Source organism: Ictidomys tridecemlineatus, chromosome 1 (genome assembly GCF_052094955.1).
Source record: "Ictidomys tridecemlineatus isolate mIctTri1 chromosome 1, mIctTri1.hap1, whole genome shotgun sequence".
NCBI lineage: Eukaryota > Metazoa > Chordata > Mammalia > Rodentia > Sciuridae > Ictidomys > Ictidomys tridecemlineatus.
The window spans coordinates 51,060,001-51,078,304 of record NC_135477.1 but is presented as its reverse complement, the minus strand read 5'-3'; the positions used below and the strand labels follow the sequence as shown (position 1 = coordinate 51,078,304).

The window sequence follows — 18,304 nt, the reverse complement described above, 5'->3', positions numbered from 1 at the left end:
GTGGCTGCTAATTGGCAGAGCCAAGGGACACAAGCTAGCAGCAGTCCGGCTGGTGTCTAGGAGCTTCAGTAGGTAGCTGATTGGTCTCTCTACACCAGAACTGGTAGGCACACCTGTTCTGGGAGCCCTGGAGGACAGGACATCAGTTCCCCAGGACCAGTGCTATCTTCTGTTTCCTGCCATCTTCATCTACTCTGCTTGCCATGTACCAAGGAATAAGCCACCTGGATGGTCTTCGGCCAGCTGGGCCACACAGCTCTATCTGACCAAAGGACATGTCAAGGCTCTGAGCCTGGCATTTGGTCTTGGGGCTGAGAGAGCTCTGGTGATCTTCACATGTCACTACTGGGCATCTTGTTCCATTCTGAAAGAGGAAGAGGAGGCTTCCCAAGGGCTGGTCAGGATTTAAGGCTGTCTTCAGGTAGCCTAGCTTTCCATTCTGGTTTTCATCCCATTCAGACTTTTCCAGAATGAAGGTAAGGAGTGCTGGCTTTGTTGTAGCTACTGTCAAATGGCCTGGTCTCCTGAGCCGCATATAAACCCTAAGGAGAGGCCAGGCTGTGCTTGCAGCCGGGGCCTGGCCCATCTAACAGGTAGTGACTGGGAGGCCTGGCACTGCCTCTGCAGCTCTAGACCCCTTTGCCTTCTCTGTAGGGTTCTTGGAGGCACCAAGCAGCTTCTAGCTGGTCCCAACAGTGACAGAAATAATGACAGGCCATAGCCTAGGCGGGCAGAAGGCTTTAATAGCCCTTTTTTGACTTGGGGTTTTAATGGCCTTAGTTTTCACTTGTGCTTTTGTCCTTGACATCATCTTTTCTCTCCTTAATATCCCCTCTTATTTTTAATTATTGGGATTAGTTTTAGAATAAACATGTGTTTCTGAAAAGTGTTGCCTGTGTCTTTGTCCCACACAAAGTTTCCTAATACAAATGGAGGGCTGCATGGGTGTCAATTTTTTGACTCTTGATCCATGATAAAAGCAGAGGCACAGTCCACAACTCCATGTCTGGTGTCTTCTGTCCCGTAATCCTCTGACATCAGATATAAGAGACCACTGTCTGAATCTTGCTGGTCTTGATGTTAAGCATTGCAGAGAAATCACCATCCACATGGGTCTTGATTGTCTTTTACAGCATGTAGGCTAGGAAAGGGTCCTGCTAGCCCTCTTTAGACAGTAAGCTTATTTCTCAGCCACCGACCTCTGCCTCTTTTATGGTCCTGGGGTTTGACTCATCTTGACTGCCTGAGTTGTGATCTTGCAGGATGCCTGCTCCTAATGACTCTGGCATTTGCCAGGCATCTCAGGGCCCAGGCAGTGCTTCAGGTTGGCACCACAGGTGAGCGATCCTGGGAGAGAGCTTCCCTGTCTCACAGCACATGCAAGGTGGGGGTCTATGTGGCATGCACACTGGGGTGAAGGTGAGTCTGCTCTGACTGTCCCCTTCCCAGTCATGGTACATCTGCAGACTATTCTGTCCTGGAGTTACTACTGGGGACCAGTCCTGTGCAAATCAGCCCTTAACTGACTCCTAAACCACAGCTCATTTCCTGTCTTATAGAATAAAAGCAGGTGAGCCCTGAGACGTTGGCTAAGATTTCAAGAAATGCAAAGGTCATCAGGATTAGGAGCTCGCCTTTGGTGTTACAGGTCAGTATATGAGGTTAAAACAGCCAGTATACACACAGAGAAGGAAGGGACTTCTTAGGAGGAACTGACTAGAGATCAGCAAGTCCCAAGATCTGTGGTTGGCAAGCTGGAGCCCCAGGAGACCTGAGGTGCAGCCTCAGTCCAGAGGCCAGCAGGCTCGAGACCCATGGAGCAAGGACTGTTCAGTTTGAATCTGAAAGCAGGAAAAGACCAATGGCCCATCTCAAGGCAGACAGGCAAGTGTTCTCTGTTTGGAAGTGGGCCAGCCCTTTTGCTCTATGTCAGCCTTCTGCCTTAGGGAGGGCACTCTGCTGTACTCAATACCAACACATGAATCTCACCCAAAACATCAACACTGACACACCCAGAATAATAATTGACCCAAGGTCTGGGCACCCCATGGCCCAGCCAAGTTGACACATAAAATTAGTCATGACTGCAAGAAGAAGACAGCATCGTCCCAGACGGTCTAGATGGAGGTCCTATGCCCTATTCATCTTTACCTGTGTTCATGATGCCCCCTTAGCCATCTCTGCCTCTCAAGAACCCTCCTTGGGTCTTTGACTCAGAATCATCCTTGTCACCATTAGTCACTGCTCATTTTTTATCCTGACATTTAGCCTTAACCTAGTTTTCCTCTGCCTAGTCCATAATCTTCCTGATTGAGTCCCCTACGTGATAATGAACCTGAAGTTGCCTGGTGTGTGCAAAGCCCTGGTTCCATCCTCAGTAGGACCACATGATGCATTAGATTTTATTAGAAGAAGTAAAACACATGTTTCCTAAGATAGGATTTTATTTCACCCTGTGTCACAACTGCTTGGGAAACGGATTTGGGATCAAGACACATCCTGGGAAGAAAATCACTATTGTTGCTGGGAACCTGCCAGGAAAGGAAGGGCTCACTCTAATGTAACAGCCCAAGGATGAAGAGTGGCAGAGGGGAAGGGGCTCAGTTCCTGGTGTTGACAGTGACGCTGCCATCTTCCCACAACATGGACTCCGCCCCTACATGGAGGCAAGAAGGGTGGACACAGGAGAGCTGATTTCAGCAGTCTCAGGGACCAAGGACTCCCTACCTGGATTCCCAGTTCAGTCACCCGCCCTTCCCCTGAAGAATGCAAAGAAGGGCAGGGTCTATGTCATGGACACTGCTACTTGTTCGATGAAGCTGGCCAGATTTATGTCCCGTTCTGAAAGGCCCGCACATTCATGGGTACTCAGGGTGATGTGCACCTGAAACAAACAAACAGAAGTTCAGGGCAACTCCACTGACTTCACCTAAGAGTAGGAGACTCACTAAGTTGGGCTCAGCCTCACTAAGCGCTCCAGAACAGCAGCTGGTCACTGCCATCTTTCCTGGGTCCTGCTGCTCTGACAGGTCTATGACAGCAGTGCAAAGCCATCTTGTACGGCACCTCTCCTTAATGTTTTCCAAAAACAATGGTGACTTCAACTACAGAATAAAAATTTAACATCCAGATGTCAAGAGCAACCTAAAAGCTAAATGCAGAACCCAAACTACTGCTGGCTCCTAAACTACCCATTTACAAAGAGCCTCTTTCATCCTTAATGTTTTTAAACAGGCCAGCAGAGTTCTTGGCACATGCTAGGTATGACTATTGACTATCCAATTGATTAAGCAGACAGATCTGTTTGTTATGCATGGGGATTCTCAGTTCAAATTTATTACTTTTTTATTCTTCTATCCCCCCAGAAAGATTAAAACCACGTAGAGCTATTAATAATTATGCCTGATTCCCACAGCCTTTCCTTTCTTGGGTTTTGCCTTATCGATATCTACTTTAACCACAAGTATCTCAAAGTGTTTTAATTTGAATGTCCTTAATTTGTAGTGAGACTGACCACTTATTGTTGATTCTAGGAAGGAGGTAGACAGATTGAATGGACAGTCAACCTGTGTTGGGGGGCAGAGTCCAGTTCAAGGGAGAGCCTTCAGAAAGCGCTTAAGTGCTCAGATGTGGATGGAGACAGAGCACAACACAGGCACACAACCTTGCTCACCTTGTTGTACATGTTAAACCACTCAGGATGGTGGTCCAGCTTCTCTGCCTGCAGGGCCACTCTGGTCATGAAGCCAAAAGCCTATTTAAGTGAAGTGAAACCCAGGTTAGCGCTCTAAGAGAAGGGACTAGCTTCCCTTAACTCTAATCATTTCCCATGACAACCTGCCCCTGCTCTGAGATCTGACTTCCAGGTAGTCTCTCTATAGCAGGAAGAAGGTCTTTTACTAGGATCCCTAACAAGTTCAAGTGGTTAAAGTCTTAGTCTTTTGACTATGAAAACATCCTCAGATGTATCTCTGTTTGCTACTTGGGCTGTCTTTTCTGAGGACTGTTCCAGGTAGGGAGAGTCCAAGACCCACATTCCTACTCTGTGATCCCTGAGGACGCCACTTTCCAAGTTATTCAAGGAAATGAATTTCCCCACCAGTGGTGCCTGAATTAACTGGATTAGTGTGTCTGGCACTGTAGGACTTGAAAGGAGGGTCAGGTGGGGCCCACCAGCCCCAGAATGGGCAAACCCTCCCACCCTGGACACACCCTATTGAAGTCTTTGAAATGGAACTGCTTGAAGATGGCATCTCGGCCTTCCATCTCATTCCACCCCACAGCCCTCAGGTTTGGCAGCAGCTGGTCTCTCTCCTCAGCACTTAGCCTGTGTGCTTTGCCAGCCTAGAAGAGGAAGAGAGGAGAGGCCCAAGGGCATTTCTTTCATAGGTCAAAAGAGAGGGCCCCAGACCACAGGAACTTAGCCAGCCTGTGCTGGCTGCTCTGGACACAGATGACCAAAGGGCAGCAGCTCTCCAGGCAACAGACCAGCAGGACTTGAGAGGGGTGCTTCACCCAGGAGGTGGGGTCTGGGCTTACTCACTGATAGGCTCTCAGGTGTTGAGTTTTACACTCCCCTCAGAGAGAGATCTCAAAGGAAATGTAATGCCAATCACAGGACGAAGCAGCACTCCCCCCTCCAACCCGCCAAGTCCTCAAGCCCCCCAGCTGTGTGGATTATATCTATGATGAGGAGTAAAAGCAAAATCCAGCCCAGATCTCACACAAGGTTCAGGAAAAGGGCACCAACTATCAGGCCTCCCTTTATCAATCTTCCTTTTTTTTTTTTTTTTGGTACCAAGGATTGAACCCAGGGACACTCAACCAGTGAGCCACATCTCCAGCCCTTTTTATTTTTATTTTGAGATAGGGTCTTGCTAAGTTGCTGAGGCTGGCTTTCAACTCATGATCCTCCCACCACAGCCTCCCGAGTGGCTGGGATTAGACCTGCACTGCCACTCCAGGCTCCAGCCTCCCTTGGTATCAACTCTATCCTCTCTGAGCCCCCCACTCCCACCCCTCCAGAGCTTCCAGAGCTTTCAGAGAAAGCGGAGGTGTAGAGAGGAGACAGGGCTTCTCCACCCCTCTCTCGCCCCAGCACTAGGAGGTTCTCAAAAGTGTGGTCTGTGCATCTGCATCCCTGGCTGGGCTGGGCAACAGCATGTAGAACTCGGTTCCAGTGATTCTTAACCACACTGCAGTTGACAGCCCTGTCTCTGCGCCCTAAAGGCACTTAACCACACCACCACCTAGCCTCTGGTCCCCAGCTGCCAGGCCTAGGTTCTCAGGCTTTCTGTCTCCTGGAAGTTTGGGGAGCTCTGGCCACAGGGCTCAGTCCCAGAGGGGGAGTAACTTGCCCTGAGGCAGCTGGCAAACCCCATCCTGTCTGTCTATTGGTAGGGCACACTGGAGGAAGCCTGAAGTGACACGGGTCAGGCCACGAGTGAAACCTCAGAGAAGAAACCAGGGTCAGTTCTGTTCTTTAGAGGGACCCACGAGCTTAAAGGACCCCAGAAGCTAGACTTCTAAAATAAAACCACCCAAGAGCAGACAGGGACAGGGGCCAAGCTGAAATCAATTAGGTCTGGGGAGAGAAAGCAAGGGAGTTTCCTTGAGGTTTTAGGAAGCAGCCCACAGTCTGGACGCCCTGGGGAGAGTTGGCCTAGCTGGTTTAAGTCTCAGTTTTCACCATTTACCAGACAGGTGGCCCAGTGGCACCTGGAATTTTGGATTCATGGGTCAAGCGACAAGAGCTCTACCTCACGAATCATCCAGAAGTGCCAGTGCAACACTTCAATAAACCACATGGCTACTAAGTAAATGCATGGGTTTTTAAAAATACCTCCTGGGTCAGGTGCAGTGGCATAGGCCTATAATCCCAGAAGCTCAGGAGGCTGAGGCAGGAGGATTGCAAGTTCAAAGCCAGCTTCAGCTTACCGAGGCCCTAAGCAAGTCAGCGAGACCCTGACTCTAGATAAAATATAAAAAGGGCTGGGGATGTGACTCAGTGGTTGAGAGCCCCTGGGTTCAATCCCCAGAGGCCATGATGGGTTCACTGCATTGAGCTAGCACTTCGGGTAGAAGATCTTCTCCCTCCAGAAAATGTGGGATCTTTCTCTGAACTGATGAGGCTTGGTCCTTCTCTTGCCATGGGCTACAGACAGGGACAGGGATGGCAGCTGAGATGTGCATGGCCCACCTGACAACCAGGTCTCCTTTCCAAAGCTGGCCTTTTCTGGGGCTGATAAGCCTGGTCTGTTTCCAGGCAACCAAATGTCAGCCAAGACATCCGAGCCCTGAAAGGGGGCGGGCAGGTACAAGTGAGCTCCTGAAGGGCCCCTATTTCTTTTTAGAATCTTCTAGGCCCTCCAAAGTCCCATAGCCTGGGCAGACTGACAAACCTGAACTCTGGGGTCAGAGGGAAGGAGCCTTGTTTGCTTAGTAAATCAGGGTCAGGCCTAGACCCGCCTCTGGTCTCTGGGGGAGTGTGGAGGAGTGTGCGGAGGGGTTACTGATTACCCAAACCTGGATGCCTAGCCGCTCCAGGATGCACAGCCAGGAAGGGTCTGATAGCCCGCCCCCGGGGAGGAGGGGTGGGGGGAGTACAAGAAGGATGATCCAGGGCCATCAGGAGCCCACGCGGGGCACTGACCTCCAATCCGGCGCAGGGGCGGGGTCTGAGGCCAGGTGTATTGGTACCAGGTCTGAATCCCTGCTAGACCCCCAACCTTAGTGGGGGCAGGAAGCGCCCGGGATCAGGCCCTGGCCAGGCGCGCACAGCAGCTGCCCCCGGTCTCCGCCCCGCCTCTGGCGCGGGCGCGCAGCTGTCCGACAGGGAGCCAAGGCCAGGCCCAGCTGCCGCCTCGCAGGGCCTGCCCGCCACCGCCCCTCAGCAGCCCGGTGGCCACCCCCGCCAGGGAGACCCGACCGTCCAAGGCGGGCCACGAAGGCTCTGCAGAGGCTTGAAGGGACCCCACCGCCCTCCCCACACGCGGCTCTTCCCCGCCCCGGCGCGGCTTGATCTCGAGCTCACCATGTCGGGCGCGGCGCGCGGGCAGGCGGCCGGGCGGGCAGCAGGTGGCGACGGGCAGGGCGAGCGCGCGGGGCGCTCTGGAGGCTGCCCGGGGCGGAGCCGCGCTGGGGCCGCCCACTGGTAATGATTAACGGCGGCCGGGCTCAGCTCGGGGCCTTCCAGCACTTTCCTGGGCCCAGAGAGCCGCTCCATGGCTGGCCCTTCTGAATCACCGCCCGGGTTCCCGACTGGGTGATCCTGGGCGCTAAGTCACCTGACTTTATCTTGAAAAACAATCGGATGTAATTGACTAGAACAAATGGCACATATTTAGAGCACAATTTGACATGTGTCCGCCATGGAGCCATTACCACGATCAAGATCATGAACACATCCCACAGTGCTAAAAGTTTCCTCATGCCACTTAGGAAACTCTCCCCCTCCCCAGGCGACCACTGATGTAATTTGTCACTATACTTTGCATTTTCTCGAATCTTATGTAGAGTAGATGGAACGGTACTGTACCCACTCAGCATAAGTCTTTTGCGGTTCATCCATCTAAGTCCTAGAATCAGGTAATGTCACTTCTCTTAACATTATAAAAATTTTTTTTCTATTAACTTTCTTTTGTGTGTGTGTGTGTGTATCAATAGTTCCTTGTTTCTATAATAAAGTAAAATATATTTATTTAATAGTCTTGTTTTGTATGGGTACACCCCGAATTGTTGAGCAATTCACTGTTGAGGGACCTTTGGGTTGTTTCCAGTTGGGCGATTACTAACAAAACCCTTAGGAATTGCATGCCCAAGATTTTGTATGGACACCTCTTTCATGTTTCTTGGGTCAATACCTAGGAATGGAATGTTTGGGTCCTATGACAGTGCATGTTTATAACCTTGGGAATAACACTGTTTTCTGAGAGGTTGTATTATTTTACATTCCCACTAGGCCGGAGTTCCAGTTCTCCCAGACACTGATGCAGCTGGTTTTTCTTTCTCCTCCTCCTCCTCCTCCTCCTCCTCCTCCCCCCTCCCCCCTCCTCTTCCCCCACCTCCTTCTCCTCTTCCTCCTCTTCCTCCTCCTCCAGATTGAAACCAAGGATGCTTTACCTCAGAACTAAACTCCCAGCCCTTCTCCACCTGGCTTCAAACTCAAAATCCTCTTGCTTCAGCCTCCCAAGTGGCTGGGATTACAGGCTTGTGCCACCACATACTTGTGGATTTATTCTGCACTTGCTCTTCTGTTCCATTGATGTATTTGTTCATCTTGACACCAATACCACACTGTCTTGATTACTGTAAGTTTATTGTCATTATTTTATTTGAATAAAAATAAGATTTATTTTTTAATATAAATAATGTGGATTGAACCCAGGGATGCTCTAATGCTGAGCTACAGCTACAGCCCTTTTTATTTTTTGAGACAGGGTCTCACTAAGTTGCCAAGGTTGGCCTCAAATTTGTGATTCTCCTGCCTCAGCCTCTGAGAGAGCTGGGATTACAGGTGTACACCAATATGCCTGTCCTATCGCTTTAAAATAAGTCTTAGAATCAGGTAATGTCACTTCTCTTAACATTATAAAAATTTTTTTCTATTAACTTTTTTTTTTTTTTTTTTTAGTATAGGGGTGTTGAACTCAAGGGCACTAGACCACTGAGCCACATCCCCAGCCCTTTTTGTATTTTATTTAGAAACAGGGTCCCTCTGAGTTGCTTAGTGCCTTGCTGTTGCTGAGGCTGGCTTTGAACTCGAGATCCTCCTGCCTCAGCCTACTGAGCTGCTGGGATAATAGGTGTGCACCACCACGCCCGGTTTCTATTAACTTTTATTCTCGTAATCCATTCTTCTTCTCCCCATAGTAGCAACCTCTCTAATGTGCTAATGTAGTTTTATTTGTACACATTCTTGCAAAATTCATGTTGTTGCCTCTTCTGTATGCATTTTTAAATTTCTGTAAGTGATGGTGTTACCTGTCACATTCGGTTTCAGGTTTCACTTGGTGGAAAATTAAGACTTTTCCAAGCATATATTTAATCTGCAGTACTAAGTGTTGTCACTGCTGCTTGGTATTCCATGATGAGTCTCCACTGTGGTTGAACATAGTACCGCTCATACTTAACACCACCGCCACCACTCTCTGGTCCCTGGAGTGTGGCAGGTCCCTCATGCCTGTGCATAACAGCAGACAGTGATACTTCGGTGAACAGCTCCAGGAGCTCCCTAGTCTACGGGAAGCTTCTTAACTTCAGTAACTGCATAACACATCAGGCAGCAATTCCCCTCATGGGTGTGAATCTCAAAATAGTTCCAGATGTTGTCCAGAATGGCCACATCAGTCCAGCTCACCTGTGCTGCATGAGCGTTCCTATTTCCCTACACATCTCACATCTCATGTGTACTTATACTTGGCCTCATCTGCCTTTTTATTTATTTTGGTTAGGCTAATAGCTATAAAATGAGCTCACTGTTTTACTCTAAGTTTTTTTTTTTTCCTGACCATTAGCAATTTTGCACACTTCAAATGCTTGTTAGCATCTGGGGCTTGTTATTTGTAAACTGCTTTTTAATATCCTTTGCCATTTTTTTTTACAATTTATAGTTTTTTTTAGTTGATTCTGTAGGCATTTATATTTGGACATTAATTGCTTATCAATTTAAGACGTTGCAAATATTTCCTTCCATTCAGCCATCCGTATACTAACTTCAACTTTGATGTTCTTTGTGGGTAGAAATCTTATATTTTATTGCAATAAGATTTATTTTCTCAACCCACACTGCCTTATAATTCTGTGGTTTTTTGGGGGGCTGGGGATGTGGCTCAAGCGGTAGCGCGCTCGCCTGGCATGCGTGCGGCCCGGGTTCGATCCTCAGCACCACATACCAACAAAGATGTTGTGTCCGCCGAGAACTAAAAAATAAATATTAAAAATTCTCTCTCTCTCTCACTCTCTCTCCTCTCTCACTCTCTCTTAAAAAAAAATAATTCTGTGTTTTTCAAGACACTTAATAAGCTGGATGTGATGGTGTACATCTGTAATCCTAGTGGCTCAGGAGGCTGAGGTAGGAGGATTGCAAGTTCAAAGCCAGCCTTAGCAACTTAGCGAGGCCCTAAGCAACTCAGCGAGACCCTGTCTCTAAATAAAATCTTTAAAAAGGACTGGGGATGTGGCTCAGTGGTTCAGTGCCCCTAGGTTCAATCCCTAGTACCAAGAAAAGAAAAAAAAAAAAGATTTATTAATAAAGTCCTCTCCTCCCTGGGTCACAAAAATATTCTCCCTTTATTTCTGTTAACTCCATACATGTTACATGTATGACTTTTTTTTTTCCAGTATGGGGGATTGACCTCAGGATGCTCTACCACTGAGCTACATCCCCAACCCTTTTTATTTTTGATTTTGAGACAGGTCTCGCCAAATTGCTGAGGCTGCTCTCCAACTCCCTGTCCTCCCGCTCAGCCTCCTGAGTAGCTGGGATTCTAGGCATGTGTCACGACACCCAGCTTGAAAGTTCCCTTTTCATTACTTGGGATATTAGCTAGTCTCCACATGGTCCCTTCACTGACCCTTGACTCCCAATAATCACACTCTATGCAGTTCTTCCTTGTTGAATCGGGTGGCCCTGCATGACCAACTGAATATGGTAGAAATATCACCATGTAACTTCCAAATCAAGGTCAAAACCAGCCAAGGACTTCTGTGAATCATTGGCCAGCCACGGAGCCTTGGTTATGTGAGTTTTCCCTACCACAGAGCCCCAGCCCCAGCCCTGCATGCAAGTTTTTGTAGACTATCTTCCGTTGGCAGTTGGTTGAAGGGACATATAATAAACCCACAGATACAAAAGGCCACTGTGCTATAGGCTCAGCCCTTTCCCCGAGCTCACCAAGAAAGTAAGGGAAGGGCACCAAGGAGACTGAATTCTACCTGGGCAGGCCTGTTCACAGGGACACAGGTGACTGGTCACTTGGGTGGCACTAAGAAGGGGTGGCCTTCATAAAAGAGGCTAAGAAAACATTGGTTCAATTTGAACCAACTGCTGGAAGCCGGGTGTGGGCTGTCTGTCGGTCTAGATAGCCCAGGCTAGAGCTGGGGAGAGCTGGCCACACTAACAGGTTTTATCCAGGTAGGGAAGGGCGACAGAGGGAGAGACATCTCCTGGGAAGTGCCAGATTGGAGGGCACTGGCTGCTGCCACCATGAGAAGACAAACCAGTCCTGTGCTGATCTAGCCCTGACCCAGTGCAGAGTGGCCAAAATCTTTTTTTTTTTTTTTAAGTGCTGCTTGAGGGAGCACAGAGTAAAAGTGGTCAGCCTAGAGGAGAGGTCGATGAGCTTCTGGTAGAAGAAAATGCCCTCTGACCCTGGCAAGGCTCAGGAAGCCATACTGGGCCCAAGTCCTACACCAAATCCCATAGAGGATGGGACTGCTGTGAAGAGCTGGAAAGGCCACCTGCCAGGACCTGCTGGGAGGGTGAGCGGGAATGCTTAGCACTGGGCTGCCCGGGGCAGCCAGCTCACATCTCCAACACTTGCCTAGCACCAGGTAGTAGCCGCTGTCACACTGGAAGAAAGGTCCGAGATGGGGAATTCCTAGAGAGACACCCCTTCCCTGGGGATCAATGAAGAAATGGCAATTAACATCCCACCGAGAGAGAGAGCCCTGCATACCTCAGGGACCCACCTGAGAACGCCACGGGCATGCGCAGTCCCTGGAACTCTCTGACTTTGCTGATGCACATGCAAATTGCTTTAGCCACTCTGGAAAACAATCTGGCAATTTCTTAAACACACAGTCCTGAACCAGCAAGTCCACTCCAAGAGCCATGGAAACATGTCCCTCCAAAAACCTCTGTGTTGATGGTTAGAGCAGTTACATGTGGAAGCACCCCAGTGGCCTGGACAGGAGGAAACCAACGTGGTGCATCGGTGCCCTGGAGTCTACTCAACAGTGAAGGCACCGGCGACTTCCACCTTCAGCAATAGGAATGGATCTCAGACTCAAAGGCAGCCATACTGTATTCTTCTAGGACATTCTGAAAACCACAGAACAATAGGGAGAGAAGAGGTGAGCGACTACAAGGGCCTGAAGGTGGTAGGGGGACTGGAGTCCACCACAGCAGGGCACAGGGAACATTCTGAGGCAATGGGAGTCGTCTGCCTTGACCATGGTGTGGTCACGTGACTGGATGCCTTAGTCATAAAGAATGGATGTGTAAATTAGGTCTCAATAATCATGACTTAAAAACAGTTACCACCAGAAATTAGTGACAAAAGAAGGCCTTGAGTGGCCATGAGTGATATTCTATGTTTTGGTCCATGTATTGGGTACATTGGTCTGTTAGATTGTGAAAATTATTCAGTCTGTACCCTGTGAATTATGCAGTTTTGTATGTATGTTATATCTCCATAAAAAGTTTTATTTTCTTTGATATCAGGTATTGAACTCAGGGGCACGCTGAGCCACATCCCCAGCTCTATTTTGTATTTTGCTTGGAGTCTGGGTCTTGAAAGAATCCTCCACGCAAGACACTTCACTGGGGAGAATTCCAATTTTATTGCAAAAGGCTGTGTGCTTATATAGATCTAAGGAGAGATGGCAGGGCTTAGCTAAATGGCAGGCCACCCGTTTATTGACAAGTTCTTCCAGATATCAGTTCCGGAGCCCAGGAATTAGTTCTTATTGGGGCTAAGGTTCCCCGCCAGCGAGATTTGAAATTGGCGCTGGCGGGAGAGTTCACACCCGTGGGAACTTTTCGCTTCAGTGAAAAAAAGGGAAAGTAGGAAGAGAAGGTCCTTAGGCGCCATGTTGGGGTTTTTCTCTGGGGTGCGGCTGCCGTTATACTTTTCCCAACAGGTCTCACTGTTGCTTAGCACCTCGGCCTTTGAACTCTCGATCCTCCTGCTTCAGCCTCCTGAGCCTCTGGGATTGTAGGTGTGCACCACCGTGCATAGCTTCTTTCCCTTTTTTTAGAAATTAATTTTAACATATAGATACAAAACAAATATAGATTCACAGCATTCACAATAAATCATTCAAATAACATTGTAAATCGTTTTTTTAAAGTTTTTTTTCCTCTTTCTTTCTTCCTTTTTTTTTTTTAAGAGAGTGAGGAAAATGACTCTTGAGTAGCCTCGGAGAGAGAAATGGCACGTAATGAAGTCAGTCCTAAACTTGTAGTGACCTGTGATAAGACTGAGAAGAGTAAACTGTGAGTTTAAAAATGAACAGTTCTGTTTTTGAACAGAATTTAGAGGGCGTGGGGGTGGACACCCGTAGTCCCAACAGCTCCAGAGGCTGAGGCAGGAGGATTGCAAGTTCAAAGCCAGCCTCAGCAACTTAGTGAGGCCCTAATCCACTTAGCAAGACCCCGTACAATTTAGAGGAAATGTAGGAGGCTCGGGACAGTGTTCCCAGCTGGCAAAATGGTTTTTCAAGTAAGAATTGTTTTATGGTAAAGATCAAGAGGAAGCCAGAAGACTTTCTGTTGGGACCTTGGAAAGATTTGAGGCTCTGTTGCATTCAGGGAAATGATCAGGTTTCTAAGAATCTCCATGATGACACTCTTGGAACGACATTGCCAAAGAAGAAGGCTGATGGAAGCCTTATCGCTTCTGTGGGAAGCCATTCTTGCACGTGATTGGGCACCTCCCGGATTGGGTGTGAGGCGCTCTGGCCAAACTGTGTCGGAGCTTTCCCGACCCTCTCCAGGTGCGAGAGCCTGTCTGTGTGGGGGTGTGACTTGCTGAGGGCCATTGCCAAGTAGGAATGACGAATCAAAATTTCCTTGCCAGCGTACCCCATGTTGCTTAGAGGAAGGACGCGTGGAAATGGACTTGCCTTGGACATTCGCTGTGACATTGCAAGTATGTTTGAGAAAGGTGACCCTGCTCAAGGACCAGGGTGGATCCAGGTTTAGGGTATATCCTGCAGGTTTTAGGAAGTATCCTGCTCCTTGGGTTTAGGGCGTTCCCGGTTTAGGACAATCTGGGTTTAGGGCAGTTCCAGGTTTAAGGTTATTCCTGCTGGGAATAGGGCGTATCCTGTTGCCTGAGTTCCTGTTGAGCTCTCGTGGGATTCAGAAAGTGTTTGGGATAAAAAGCCTGGTGGAGTACGTGAATTTGGCGGGCAGAACGTGGATTTCCCCAGAACGTGTGTAGAGGCTGGTGTGAGTTTGGGAATAAAGAATTGCTGTTTGAATCTACAGAGCTGTGAGTGGCTGGTGATCTTGTGCCCAGCCAAGATTGTGGCAGTGACTGACCACTGACCCAGAGGCCAATCACTGACCCTGACCTTGGAGTGCTGCCCCCCTCGACCTTCATTGGATGGAATTTCCCCCTGAATTTCTTGTTCCCCAATAAAAGGCCACTCCCTGGCGTGCTCTCTCTCCCTCCTGCTAGCCCTGAGTAAGCCTTGCTGCCCTACCGGGTGGTTCGAGGTATGAGCCAGAGATGAGAGCTGTCTCAGATCTGGTCACAGAAAAAGGTAACTGAGTCTGTGTGTTTTATTTTGATCTCACTACTTAACTTCTATGCCACGAACCTCTTGAATGAAACCAGTGCGCTGGTCGCCTGGTGAACGCTTCTAGGGCATGAACTGCGCCCCAAAGGACTCCTGTGACACCTCCTGTTGGAGACTAGAGGTCAGGGATACCTGGATTTGTTTGGACCATCTGATTGTCCCATTCTACCCTAGAATTTTGCCCCTCCATTAAAGTGACTTAGTAGTCACCTCTTCCAAGGACCAGGGGCAGATCTAGGATTTTGATTCTTCTCAAGTTTTGTTCTTTAAGACCCGGAGGCTGGGGCTGTAGCTCAGTGGTAGAGCACTTGCCTAGTATGTATAAGGCGCTGGGTTCCATCCCCAGCACCACGTGAAAAGAAATAAATAAAATAAAGGTAACGTGTCCAATACAACTGAAAATATACTTTTAAAAAAGAAAAAAGAATACAAACTACAGAAACAATTTTAAGTACCTAACATAAATTTTTATTTAGAAGGAGAAAGAAATTCACAACAAATTGGAGATTTAATAGAACTACTACAAACACCACAAAGTTCAGAAAAATAATACTTTTATTAGTTGCTTGGCACACGGCTACAGCAATGTTCGTTTCCTGCCACATTGGCTGTTTCCAAGGTCTCTTCATATGATGGTGGTTTTGCATTAGCAGTTTCTTTCTTTCTTTCTTTTTTTATTCTTTATTTTGAGATAGGGTCTTGCTAAATTGCTTAGGGTTTCACTAAGTTGCTGAGGCTGGCTTTGAACTTGTGATTCTCCTATCTCAGCCTCCAGAGCTGCTATGATCTCACCTGCCTCATTAGCTTTTTGTTTGTTTGTTTTGGTACTGGGGATTGAACTCAGGGGCACTTGACCACTGAGCCACATCCCCAGCCCGATTTTGTATTTTATTTAGAGACAGGGTCTCACTGAGTTTCTTATGGCCTCCCTATTGCTGAGGCTGGCTTTGAACTTAAGATCCTCCTGTCTCAGTCTCTCAAGCCGGTGGGATTATAGGCTTGTGCCACCTGCCACCAGCTGCATTAGCATTTTTTTTTTTTTTTTTGTCATTCTGGGGATTGAACCCAGGACCTTGTGCATGTGAGGCAAGCTCCAAAGAAGCTACATCCCCAGCCCTGCATTAGGATTTTTTGGGTTTTTTTAGAGAGAGAGAGAGAGAGAGAGAGAGAGAGAGAGAGAGAGTTTTAATATTTATTTATTTTTAGTTTTCAGCGCACATAATATCTTTATTTGTATGTGGTGCTGAGGATCGAACCCGGGCCGCACGCATGCCAGGCGAGCGCGCTACCGCTTGAGCCACATCCCCAGCCCTGCATTAGGATTTTTAAAGAGAGAAAAGGAAAATAAATCTGGGTAATCAGGCTAGGAAAAAGGCATTGTTTTTATTATGCATAGTTTGAATGCATAAGCTGTGACCTTGCACAGAGTATGTTAGCTGGTTAGTCTTGATAAACAAACAAACAAACAAATAAAAATTTGAAAAATTCGCCTTGTGCAATAAAAAAGAAAAAAATGATAGTGTATTTGTAATTGGCTGTATTATACAATTGAGAATTATATAATATTTCTATTTTAATTATATAATAATCTCTATTTTGATTAGGCAATGATCACAATAAAATTGTCTGCTCACACATGTCACACACCTGCTGATTGGAACAATTTTCAGGGATACCAGCGCTGTGCACAGCAAGTTCTCTTCTCTTACCCACAGACTTCTCTGCCAGGGGCCATGGGGCATATCTGACAAGGAGAAGTCTTCCTGGAAGGCATTCCTGTCACCAAGATGACAGTGGCTGAAAATCATAGAGATGTATCTTTCTAAGCCCAGATTAAATATATCCTCAACTTGTGTGGCCCTTAGCCAGGGTCCCAGACACACCCAGCCTCTACACTGACAAAACCCAATTTTCTTAGGGAAGATCGAAGTAGAAAAAGACAATGAGCTTAACCCACTGCACTTAAAATACCTGTCTTTTCAGCTTTTGCAAAAACATATGACATACCAGGCGTGGTGGCACATGCCTGTCATCCCAGAGGCTTGGGAGGCTGAGGCAGGAGGATCACAAGTTCAAAGTCAGCTTCAGCAACTTAGCAAGGCCCTAAGCAGCTCAGCAAAACCCTGTCTCTAAATAAAATATAAAAAAGGCTGGGGTGTGGCTCAGTGGTTAAGCGCCCCTGGTTCAGTCCCTGGTACCAAAACAAACAAACGAAAAACACATGACATGTTGGTCCTCAGACGGGTCCCATTCAAGGAGGGTTCCCAGGCTCAGGCCTCACTTGCTTCCCAGGACTCCCACGTTAGCCGTTGAGCCTGCTTCCTTCAGGCCGTGTTATGAAGTCCCTTTCCTCCGTATTTCATTTCTTTCTCTTGTACCTGAAGGATGAAAACGGGGCATCTCGGGTCTCCACAGTGCCTGGCGCTCTGCCCTGGATTTAATACCTTTCCACAAACGTTTCCCAAATCCATGTTTCTGTTTTTGGGTGGCAGCGATGGCCACTCAGCACCTTATAAACTATATTCAAGAAGGAACGTTTAACAACGACGACTCTGACACTCTGCCATTTAGGTAGTGTTCATCTTTTGCCAGGCCCTGGGCTGAAAATCCAAGGGTTTTTTTTTTTTTTAAGCTTTTAAAAACATCATAGAAGGAAACTTGTATTCATGGTGAAGGGGACCATATGGTTGGGGTATGAGGAGAAATGCCCAAGGTCACCATGCAGAGGTGTCCACTGCCATTAGAGACAGCGTCTGCTCTGAGGTCAGGTTCCTTCACTCCCATGGTGGTGAGATTTACCTTTGGAGTATCAGTTTCCTCACCTGTAAAATGGGGATAATAATAACAGCTGTCCTGGAGGATTTATTCTAGTGATTAACTGAGATATTCCACATCCGGTGCCTAGCATTGTCATCCAGGTCCTCTCCACCCCATGCTGAAGGTCACCTTCACAACGTGGCTTTCTGCCTCTTCTGCCTGGAGACATTCTGCCTGCAGGATGGGCTGTGCCCAGGCAGACTGCAGGGGACTGGAGTCAGTGCCCTACCCTCAGCCTTCCAGTGTCCAGCAGGAGTTCCAGGATGGAGACCCTCCCTCAACGCTCCTCTGGCACTGCACAAGGTCTCTCTGTCTCTTGTGGGGTCCCCAGCAGGGTTCTGTGATCAGCTGCTCACAAGCCCTTTCATCTTGTCCCCCCACCACTAACCCACCTTTTTTTTTCTCTTTCCTATTTCAAGGTTGTCTTTTTCTCGTGGATTTGTAAGATAATAGCCCTTCATTTATTCTTTATGTTATAAATATTTTCTCCAAATCTCATTTGCTTTTTGGCTCATTGATTCAGAGAAATGCTTAATTCTTAGATAGCCAAACCTGCCTGACTTTTCCTTCACATTTCTGGTTTAGAAAAGACTTTCTGGCCCCAAGATTAACAAATACATGTCTTTTTTGGGGGTGGGGTACAGGGGATTGAACCTAGGGGCACTTAACCACTGGACCACACATCCCCAGCCCATATATATATATATTATTTAGAGAGAGGGTCTCGCTAAGTTGCTAAGTGCCTCACCAAGTTGCTGAGGCTGGCTTTGAACTTGCATTCCTCTTGTCCCAGCCCCCAGTTGCTAGGATTACAGGCATGCGCCACCCGGTGACAAATGTGTCTTGATTGCATTCTTAAACTTTACAGTGAGTAAAAAGTTGGAAAGAGGCTTGTTTCTCTGGGATTTACTTTGGGGCCTCATGTGAGGAGCAGTAATAACATTAACAATGTTCGTTG

The 18,304-nt window shown here is 47.7% G+C and overlaps 1 protein-coding gene across 3 annotated transcripts; it reads right to left on the bottom strand.

Moving 5' to 3' along the window:
- Positions 1 to 2,426: 2,426 nt before the first annotated feature.
- On the bottom strand, positions 2,427 to 7,240 carry Pcbd1 (pterin-4 alpha-carbinolamine dehydratase 1). Of its 3 annotated transcripts, XM_078040957.1 has the most exons (5): positions 7,034 to 7,118; positions 6,200 to 6,296; positions 4,213 to 4,344; positions 3,674 to 3,754; positions 2,427 to 2,884 (listed from the first exon to the last, which is right to left on the bottom strand). In XM_078040957.1, exons 2-5 carry the CDS (start codon positions 6,287 to 6,289, stop codon positions 2,786 to 2,788), a joined length of 402 nt encoding a protein of 133 aa, XP_077897083.1. In that variant the 5' UTR covers positions 6,290 to 6,296; positions 7,034 to 7,118; the 3' UTR covers positions 2,427 to 2,785. The 3 variants fall into 3 exon arrangements, with proteins under 3 accessions (XP_077897083.1, XP_077897082.1, XP_077897084.1); XM_078040956.1 differs by lacking the exon at positions 6,200 to 6,296 and having other exon boundaries at positions 7,034 to 7,240; XM_078040958.1 differs by lacking the exons at positions 4,213 to 4,344; positions 6,200 to 6,296 and having other exon boundaries at positions 7,034 to 7,133.
- Positions 7,241 to 18,304: the final 11,064 nt, after the last annotated feature.